The sequence below is a fragment of the Talpa occidentalis genome, unplaced genomic scaffold, assembly GCF_014898055.3.
Source record: "Talpa occidentalis isolate TD23 unplaced genomic scaffold, MPIMG_talOcc4v2.1 talOcc4.8, whole genome shotgun sequence".
NCBI classification, from domain to species: Eukaryota; Metazoa; Chordata; class Mammalia; order Eulipotyphla; family Talpidae; genus Talpa; species Talpa occidentalis.
This window is the reverse complement of record NW_023605194.1, coordinates 70,498,836-70,509,252: the sequence shown is the minus strand read 5'-3', so window position 1 is coordinate 70,509,252 and position 10,417 is coordinate 70,498,836. Positions and strand designations below refer to the sequence as shown.

General features: G+C 62.6%; 1 protein-coding gene across 1 annotated transcript; it reads right to left on the bottom strand.

Annotated features, from left to right (window-relative positions):
• Window positions 1-261: 261 nt before the first annotated feature.
• Window positions 262-1,369, bottom strand: RD3 (RD3 regulator of GUCY2D). The gene is made up of 2 exons (XM_037496057.1): window positions 1,074-1,369; window positions 262-550 (listed from the first exon to the last, which is right to left on the bottom strand). Exons 1-2 carry the CDS (start codon window positions 1,367-1,369, stop codon window positions 262-264), a joined length of 585 nt encoding a protein of 194 aa, XP_037351954.1.
• Window positions 1,370-10,417: the final 9,048 nt, after the last annotated feature.

Here is a 10,417-nt window from a genome sequence, read left to right as displayed (position 1 = left end):
GGGGAGAAGGCAGGTCTTGGCCGCAAGGCTGGTCAGCTCTCCCGCATCCTGACAGAGTGGGACTGGAAGCTGGGGCTGGTTTGTGTGCTCATACCCTGGTCCCTGCGGGGACAGGGCTGCTCCAGCCAAGTGGCAGCTCTGGGGGCCAGGGCAGCCTCGGCCTTGGTTCTGGACAGTGGCCAGCGGAGAGGGCGGCGGGGGGGAGGGTCTAGAATGGGCAGGAGGCCCGCCTGTCATGCTCTCCCGTGATGGCCCTGCCCGTCAGTCCTGGTGGGGTGCCCGGAACTCGGGCATACTCCAGGTGCGCGGGGGCGGCGGCGCCACCCGCTCCACATCCTCTGAGATGGTGGGGATGTCGCTGGCGAAGGGCGCGATGCGGGCGCGGGGTCGAAAGGCGGCCAGCGCGGGCCCAGCGCGGGGCCACTGGCTTGTTAGCTTGAGGGCCTCCTCCTCCTGCCGCATGAGCTCCAGCACCTCCTGCAGCACGGAGCGGAAGAGCCGCGCCACCTCCTGCACCTCAGGCTCCCGCTCAGCCAGCAGCTGCCGGAACCTGGGCGCAGGGGCTGGGCTCAGCAGGGGCTCCGCAGGGGAGGGGGGAGACCTGGGGCTGCCCTGGCCTCCCAGCCCCACCCGGAAAGCCCCAGCCCCCACCCCCAAGGAGCCAGCAACCACCCCTCCCTGCTGCTCCAGTTCGAATCCAGACCCGCCACTTCTGAAGAAGGAGTTGCCGTGTTAACATCTGGGGTAATAGCACCCACACAAGGTCAGTAGGAAGCTCCCAGATGCTCCCTGTCAGAGCTCAGGTGCCCCTGGCCTGCGCCGGCCCCCCCTGGGAGCACCTGAGCCCAGGAAGCGGCTGCAACTGGAGGATGTCTGTGCCGTGACCCCTGCCTGCGGCCACCATCCCCAATAACCCTGGCTAGCCTGCTCTTGGCCTCTTTCAGATCCCCTGCCCTGCTCTCCTGGTGCTCATGGGTCACCCAGGCCTGCTGGCTCGAGTCCTGGGGCCTGGGGCCCCTATCATCCCCACCCCTCCTGGGCCCACAGCCGACATGGTTCGTGCAGGTGGTTACCTGAGGATGGCAGGCCCGCAGTAGGAGGGGTGGATCTTGGCACAGACGTCTTCCAGTTGTAGCCGCTCGCCGGGGCTCAGGTCATAGCTGGGCCGGGGCGCGCTGGCCAGCCAGCTATAGTCCGCCCCGGTGCGGACCTTCCTGACCGCGTGGGTGCGCGCCCGCTGCTGCCGCTCCACCTCCCGCATCTGCCCCGCCAGCTCCATCATCAGCGTCTCCAGCACCATCTCAGCCGGACTCCGGGACGACAGCCGGGGCAGGGCCTCGTTCCAGCGGAACCACGGGGTGAGGGACATGGGTGGCGTGGGGACCTGTGGTTCTCCGTATGAGAGGAGGGGAGGTGAGAGGCGTTCCTCCCGCACTGCTGGGTGGCTCCGGGAAGCAACTCAGCCTCTCTGAGCACTCATCTCTGGTGCTGCAAGACGAGAGAGAACAGTTGTGTGCAAACCTGGGTTGCACCAGGAGCCAGGTCCCCATGAGAGGTGCTCTTGGTCAGTGCAGCCGAGATGCATTCAAATGCCTGAGCCCCAAGAAACTGCCTCCTGGATCCTCTGACGCCAGCATTGTAGGAAATACTCTGTGTGACTATACCTGTAGTCACACTACAGGTGTCTAAAACCCATGCTGACTTAACAGGAAAGCACACCAAGTTTCTAAATGGCGGGGCACTTGCTGTGGGAAGCAGGATTGACACCATCCTGCAAAAGACACCCCCCCCCCCATCCATTCATTCGCTCAGAAGCATTAAGCCAGCACTTTGCTCACATCTGCGGAGGAGCACAGCTGGGAGAGTGCATTGAGCAGAGACAGGACAGTGCGCCACACCAGAGCCAGCGCTGGTGGGGCATGAGTGGGAGGCCTCCAGATAAGGAGAGGGGTGTGGGTGAGAGTGGCTGATGGCGAGAGCAGGCTCAGGCACAGGGACTGATGGGGATGGTGTCGCGGGTGGGTGACTTAGCCAGGGTACATGGAGAGATGTGTACAAGGAGCATCGGGTCAAGAGCAGGGACCCCAACTCATTGTCTTACTTCCACCAAGGGTCCTGCTCTACACAGTTTGATGACTGACTAGGGGGATGAATGGATGGCTTCATGAGTGGATGGACGGATGGACGGACTGGTGGGTGGATGGATGGTGGATGAGGCTTGATGCCAGCCTCCTTGCTAAGGTGGGCGAGACAGAAGCAAGCAGAGTAGGCCTGATGCATGTAGTCTGGGCCTGAGTCATCATCCGAGACAGGTGTTCCCCCCAAGTCAGAGGGCAGGGCTTAGGGCGGGGGCGGGAAGGATTTCCACCTGAGTTCTTGGATGTCTGAGCTCTCTGGCCTAAGTGGCAGTGACTGAGGGGCAAGAGGGAGCTCTGGGTTTTCTCACCCCTCTCCACCGCTCCCCATCACCCCCCCAGACTACAGGCTCTGACAGAAACTGGCTCCTGCAGCAGCTATTTCAGGCTCTGACCCGCCCTTCTCTTGGGGCCTGCAGCAGGCCTGATTAAGGTCTTACTGTGAAGGAGAGTGGCACAGAGCGGCGCAGAGGCTTATCCCAGGGCACCAGAGCTGCTGGCCTGGGGAGGGGCCCCTACAGGTGCCGTCTCACAAAGACGGCCGGAAGGTTTAGCTTTGGATTGACCCCGTGGCTGGGGGGACTCTGGAAGCTTACCACCGAGTGTCTCTGCTCCCCAGTTAGTCAATAACACCTGCCTCGACCTGCAGTGTGTGATCATGACTGAATTCTCATCTGAGAAAAAGTAGGACACCTGGGGATCCTGCCCACGAGCTGAGGGTGGAGACAGTGTTACCGTCACGGGTCATGGACAAGTGGCCCAGAGGGGGCGGCGCGGAGTATTCCTGCCACCACATCACACGAGTTGTTCAGAAATGTCACACACACATGTGCGCGTGCACACACACACACACACACACACACACACGGCAAAGCCTGCAAAATGGTCACCACCAGCAAAGCAAGTCATGACAACAAATGGCGGGTGTCCCCGTGATAGTCACCTGGACTATAAACACCTCCACAGACCTGGGCGCCAACACAGCCGAGGCCCCAGGTATGGGGGGGCAAGACAGGTGGGGGCCTATAGACCCCCATAGACACAAATCCAGGGAAGCCTTCACCGTCACTTTCTTTACCGCCTTGCTCGGCTGCACTGTCTGCCTGTTCGGTCACAGTCATCACTTGAAAGCAGGGACCCCAAGTCAAAGCTCGCCTTCCTGTCACCCCACCCACCACGGACGTCTTTCTCCCTCTCCGCCACACCTGTATTAGTCTTCCTGCGCTCCCAGACGGACCAAGGCTGGGGGCCTGGGAGCCAGGACCAGAGCCCTGGAGGCCTCCCCACACCACGTGCAGGAAAGGGAGGGACACAGTCTGGGCAGCCCTGGGCCAGCCCTGCGTGGAGGGCACCCCTGTACTGCCAATGCAGGGACTCCAGGCTGTGCCCCTGTCCCCTTGCTCCGTCTGACAGAGGAAGCAGCTATGGGTCCTCCCCTCCTGCCTCAGGCACCAGAGAAGCTGTATCCTTCAAGCCTCAGTGTCCCCAACTGTAAGATGGGGTGAGATGCTTGTGCACCCCACAAGCTAAGGAGAAAGTGGCTTTGTCTGGGTCTGGACCTGCCGCTGCTTGCCGTGCCGGGATTCTTCCCTGGAGCCCAGGGGGCGACCCAGAGCTGGGCCAGCTCTAGCGAGTCTATATTTCCATGAACTTGACCTGGAAGGTCCTGTCTCCATCGGCTGTGCAGGCAGACCAACCCCCGATCCTGCCCCCAACCCCTCGATCCCGCCCCTGCAACTCTGGTGAGCTCCAGGCAGCTTCCCACACAAGTGCTGTTCTCAAATCATCCTTGGACACTTGTGTCCACTGTGGACCCGGGGTTCCAGAGGGCTGCACTCGGCTTTATGATTTTCGTGCCAGACCGTCCTGTGAACAAGCCCCAGTGGTGGCCACACAGACGCAGGCTCCTGCTCCCACGAGAGGGACTCACTGCATTTAGAGACGTTTTGCTGAGAACAGACCCAGGGGCCTCACAGGCCCCTGAGCAGCCTGCGGCCCCCAAAGTGAAGCAGTCCCTGGTTTGATGCTGCCTGGACCCCAAGTCTGCTCCTGACTTTGCCGCAGCCTGGCTTTTGGGACAGCTGAGGGCCCCGGGCAAGAAAGCTTGGGGGAGGAGTGGGGAGATCAGGGGAAGGGGTCCCCACTGCCAGTCTCCATGGAAACACCCAGCCGGGTCCCCCTGTGCCCTCATGTCACCACTGGTCTGTCCTCACCCATCCCCTGTGCTCCCTCTGCCCTCCTCTCACCCGCCTCTCAGGGCCTCCCTGCAGCCTATTTGTGAGCATCCCCAGGGTCAGCACCAAGCTGGGGATCCCGGTGGACACCACCCCCCACTGTGACTCGTTAGAGAAGCTAGAACAACCGCACGCAGGAGGTCAGGGATGGGGGGGGCTGTCCCAGCAGCAGGAGAGCCAGGGGGCACTGGGGGGCAGGGCCCTGATCCTGCAGATAGGGGGAGGGTCCATCTGTTCCTGCTAGCACCCAGCCTCCCAGGAAGGAAGGGACATCTCAGTCCCAGCCAGGAGCTGTCTTGGGGACCCCCTCCCAGTCCCCTCTCTGTTGAGGCTCTAACAGCAGAGCTGGGGTGACTGGCAGGGCGGGGAAGGCTGATGCCCCAGGGCGGGTCTATGCATCCCTGTCCCAGAGCACCTGCAGCTTCAGGGCAGGCAGGGAGGCACCTGGCATGGGGGAGATGCCTCATAGGGGTACAGAGAGCAGTGCCCCCTCCAGCCCAGCCAGCACCGCAGCCCCTAGATGGGCCTTCTTTGTCTTTGTCATCATGGAAAAAAATTCATCGAACCTGGTGTGACTTGGCCTCACCTGGGGATCCCCATCCACCTGACCAACACCAGCTCAGCTCTCCAGAACTCACGGTCACCTCTGCAGCCTGTGCCCCACTGAGGGGGTGGCCACAGGCCTGCCCACATCCAGCCCCCTGGCCGCTCCGTCCCAGCCTTTGCAACAAACGGGTTTTCTGCTTCGGCTTTTTCTCTCCCCACACCTGGCTGTGAGCACAGGGAGGCGAGAGCTTTTGGCAGAAGCTGCTGGCATGAAGTAGGTGCCAGAGAAGTGCTTCCTGAATGAGTGAATGAACAAATGGATGCATGAGTGAATGCCAGGCTTCATTCCCAGGTAGAAGAGAGACCAGGAGGGGTAGGTATAGGGGTCGGACTGACCACCATGAGAGGGGCTGGTTCCCCAGAAGCCCCCCTGGCCCCCCAGGCGGTTCCTATGTCCCTCCCCAGCTCCACCCTTCCCCCACCCCTGCTGCTCATCCAGACCAGAGCACTGGGGCGAGCGGGGACCCAGACACCTCCAAGGCCTGGGCCCAGACCCGCATCCCCTGCCTGTCCTGGGCTCTGCACTCGTGTCCCAGTGGTGGCCCTGTGCCTTCTCCTCTCTGACCTGGGGTCCTGCTCCCCCTGCTATGTGTTCCCATGAAAGGAGAGACAAACTGGGTTGGGCCGCCCAGAGAGGCTCGATGCTCCTCAGGGACCAAGGCCCTGGCCCCGAGTCACAAAGCAGGCCCAGGTGGCCCGGCGCTCTGCAGAGTCCCCAGCCTTGGGGCAGGTGACTTCAGGCTCCCCAGCCATCACTCACCCACTGCCTCCACTGTCCCTGCCTGCCGCCCCTAGCTGTGGCCTCACACTAGGCACCCTGCTCTCAGGGTGCAGGTGGGGAGCCACTGTTTCCTGGGAAGATGACCCTCTTACCTGGCCACCTGAGGTAAGAGGGGTGCACATGAGGTCCTGCTTCTGTCCCCAGGCCGGGAGCAGGTGCTTGAATCTTTTCAGGGCCAAGTAACGTGTCGGCAGCAGGACTGAGGGACCATCTCGCCCAGAGGACCACTTCTGTTCCTCCTCTGGCGCAGCTGCCTCAGCTGTCCTGGCGTCTGTTTGTCTGTCTCTGAGAAGTGTGCCTAGAGCAAACAGCTCAGCGCTGGCCAGGGCAGGGCTCCCCTGGGCCCCGAGTCCCCCAGAGGCTGGAAGGGAGCTGTGCTCTGTTGCCCTGGAGACTCACCTAAGCCTCTTCCACCTGAGCTGATCTGGTCCAGATGGCGCTCCCCGCCCTATGGGGCGATGCTGGCCGGGGCGCAGGGCCTGTTTCCCTCACCAGCCCTTGGCCAGATGCCCCTCTGGGCTGTCCCTCACAAACTCAGCAGGGGAGGGAGGCCCAGAGGGCTGAGGGGGGGCCTGTCCTCCTGGCCTGTGATATGCCTCTGGGGGAGCTGGGCTGGGGAGCAGAGCAGGAAGGAGTCACTGGTCGTGAGGTGCTGGAGGAGAGCCCCCTTCCCGTCCCCAGCAACCCATGTGCCCGTCCAGGCCTTGCCCTCTCCAGCCCAGATGCCCAAGCCCTGTTCCCCACCTGGCCCATTCCGTGCTGGCTCCGTTACTGGGCCTGCCCTGCTCGTCTGTGGCTGTTGGTCCCCCTCCAAGCAGGGGCCAGGTCAAGAGCAGTCAGAGGCTTCTCTTGAACGTCACAGTGGTTGGTCCCAAAGGGATGGAGACCCCCACATTTGGGGAGCTGACCTCTGACCGGCCACACCCCGTGGGCTCCATCCAGGGCCAGGCAAGGCCAAGAGCGCCCGGATCAAGGAAGTGGGGGTTCTTGCCAGAGCCCCCACCTCTATCACCGTCCTGACACGCCCCCAGGGCATATACCCCAAACGCATCCACGGTGGGTGGGGTCGCCCCCTCTAAGGAAGTCACCGCAAGTAGTGAACCAGCAGCCTGTCACGCAGCACTGTGTCCCAGGCAGCAGCTGTGCGGGCCGGGAGGAGGGCTGGGCTGGGGCCCGGCTCTCTTGGCTCCCAGGACTCCTGGTGAGCCCTGAGGGTGGGGCAGGAGCAGCTGGGCCTTGCAGGAGAGTGGGAAACAGGACAGGTGGGCTTCAGAGGCGTGTCCACCTTCCCGCAGTGCAGCCTGGCCTTGTGCTGACCACTGTCCAAAGGAAGAAATTCACCACGTTCCCACTGCCATGCTTGAGTCACCCTCAACACACACACACACACACACACACACACACACGTCAGTGCCGTCCTGAGGCCCATGTTCTGAGTCACCCAAAGGTCTTTTTTTTTTTTTTTTTTTTTTTTTATTTATTTTTTCTTTTTATAGAGGCATGTTTTATTTATTTATTTGTTTGTTTGTTCGTTTGTTTTGTTTATACATGCACTGGGTACAGTCAGAAGCGCGGGAGGGTGAGAGAATTCACCAGAGCCAGAGCGGGGAGCAGAGCAGGCAGAAGGACCGAAGTACACTGCTGAGGGGAGCAGCGGGCGGCAGGAGAGGTCTGCACGCCATGTGGGACCCTCCTCCGGTGGCCGGGGAGCAGCCGGGAATCGAACCGGCGCTGCAGAGGCTGCGGGCAGCTTCGCAACCCAGCGCTCAACCGCTGCGCCACCGGGGAGGCCCCACCCAAAGGTCTTAATGGCACTGAGTGGCAAGAACATTATACATCAGACCTCAACCTTCAGGTGAGAACCCAGCTTCTCGAATGTCTCCTGCATACGCAGCTGCCCCCAGCACACACAGCTGCCCCTGTACACACCTGTCCCTGCACACGGCTGCCACCTGCACATGCCTGCCCCCATGCACACAGCTGTCCCCCCTGCACACGGCTGTCCTACTGCACACATGGCTGCCCCCTGCACATGGCTGCCCCCGCACATGGCTGCCCCGATGCACACGTCAGCCCCCTGCATAGGGTTGCCCCCTGCACATGGCTGCCCCCATGCACACAGCTGCACCCCCTGCACACGGCTGCCCTATTGCACACGGCTGCCCCCACACACGGCTGTCCCCCCCACACATGGCTGTCCCCTGCACACACAGCTGCCCCTTGCTCACACGGCTGTTCCCTGCACACAGCTGCTCCTGCACATGGCTGCCCATGCATTTTCCAAGGATGTCTGTGGTCAGGAGAGGGACCCTCCTGCCCCACCTGCTCTCTGGATCCCATAGCTCAAAGAGGCTGGAGTTTGTGAGACTGCTCATTTGTCTGCTTCATTAGCAGGGCCAACTCCCACTCCAGGCCACCTGCCCAGGGAGGGAGGTGGTCTCCTCTGCTTTGGTCTAGAGCAGGGTGTTGGGGGAACAGGCAGGGGCAGGTCAGACCATGTGGGTGAAACCAGTTTCCCCAGTGGACTCGAACGTGGCGTGTGGCTCTTAATAGGACATGAGGGCAGTTCCCGCGGGGGCTGGCAGGCACGCAGAGAACTGGCCACAGCCCCAGTGGCAGGGACAGGCCTGGATGGGGAGGGGATGGAGAGGGGGCGCTTGCCTGGGAGTCTAACTGGGATGCCGGGCGGGTGGGGTTGGGATATCAGGGCAGGGTAGATGGTGTGGCGCTGGCTGTGTGGGGGTGAGGGGCTGTCACAGCTCCTGGAAGGGGTGAGCAGGTTTGGCTCAAGACAGATCTGGGTGCTCAGGGTCTGGACAGAGGGCAACTGGAGCCCAGATAGGCAAATCCAGATCCCACAGGCCCAGAAGAGGGGAGAGCAGGCACGACACAGGCTGGGAAGAGGCAAGGCCCACGGGCTCCTTCGATGCTTCCTGCCAAGGCCCAAGCTCAGGGATCGGGGGAGAAGGGAGTCTCCTGGCCTGATGGTCTCCCCAGGGCTCTGACATGGAGGTCAGCGGGCCCTGAGCAGGGTCAGCTCTCCCTGAGACTGAGGAAGGGTGGTGGGGTGAAGCGGGGCCTCAGGACCCCATCACGCCCCCAGGACCTCCGTTTATCCTGTGGACCATCTGAAGTTACGCTGCTCCAAGTCCCAGGACTCCCCAGGGGCCGTGTCCTGGGCATCGGCAGTGACCCTGGTTACACCTGAGCCTGGTCCCCCCTTCTCCTCTCCACTTGCTGGATCACCTCCCAAGCCCAGGCATCCATGTCTCCACTGTTAGCACCCCGCTCTGATTCAGAGAACAAAGGGGTGGTCTGTGGTGGCAAATGCCACCAAGAGGTCAAGTGCAATGATGCTGAGAGTCCCCAGCAATAGGGAGGTGGCATGGCCACGGCCGGCCTGGGGGTGTGGGGGCCTGGGGGCCTGGAGGCTTGGGAGTCTGGGGGCCTGAGGCTCTGGGGCTCTGCGGGTTTAAGGACCTGGGGGTCTAGGGCCTGGGGACTGTGGGTCTGGGGGCTTAGGGGCCTGGAGGCCTGGGGCTTCTGGGAGCCTGGGGGCCTGGGGATCTGAGGGCCTGGGGTCCTGGGGCCCTAGGGTCCTGGGGGCCTGTGGGTCTGGGGTCATGGGGGTCTAGGGGCATTGGGATCAAGGGGCATGGGGGCCTGGGAGCCTGGGGGCCTGGGAGCCTGGGGGTCTGGGGACCTGGGGGTCTGGGGACCTGTGAGTCTTGGGGTCTGAGTCTGGGGGCCTGGCGACCTATGGGTGGGGGGCCTGGGGGTCTGGGAGCCTGTGGGTCTGGGGGCCTGCAGCTGGCAGCGTCTGCCTGAGGGCTGGGGGCAAAGAGAAGATGGGGTTGGAGGGTCCCCGTCCCTATTGCCTGCTGTTTGTGAGGAGAAAAGTTCAGGGACAGGACGGCTGGTCCCTGCATCCTCCCCACCAGGGTGGGTGGTTGCTGCAGCTGAGGAGCTGAGCGCAGTTCCTTCAGGAGCTCCGCACCCCATGTTCTCTGACAGACTTCCCACGCGCCCAGGAACCCCAAGTGCTCACTTTTCCCTCACTGCCTCCGCCCTCCCTGAAGGCCCGCCACTCCGGCTCCCCCAGAGTGTCCTGGGTGCCAGCGCAGAAATGGAGAGGTCTCCATCTGTGCCCACAGGACCCCAGCTCCAGCGGAGGGCCGGGCTGTGGGCAGAGATGAGGGTCTTCAGGATCAGAGCCACCCTGCAGAGCAGCCCCGCTGGGCTCCCTTGCCTCCGCCCCACCCTGCTCACCTGAGGGCCCAGACGCCAGGGCAGGCCTGAAGCCTGTCCCTGCCTGCTATGGATGGGGGGACCATGTGCCCGAAGGCGAGGAGTTATTAGCCAGACCACCCATGCGCTTTCTCCCAAACCGTGGTCCTGCCTACTGCTATATCAGGGGCGACCGCACGAGACAGGCACATGGGCATGCACCCCAAAGGCCCGCAGACACCAGACACACCTCAAAGCCATAACGACAGGTGCATGGGTCTGGAGAAGCCATGAACTTGGAGACCCACCTGGTGCGGGGCACAGGGAGAAGCTGGGCTCACCCTCATGGTCCTCCCTGGATTTGGGGGTGACTGTCACCCGGCTCTGGTTTGCTTGTGAAAGTCCAGGTTCCACATGCTGCGGCAAAACAGCAG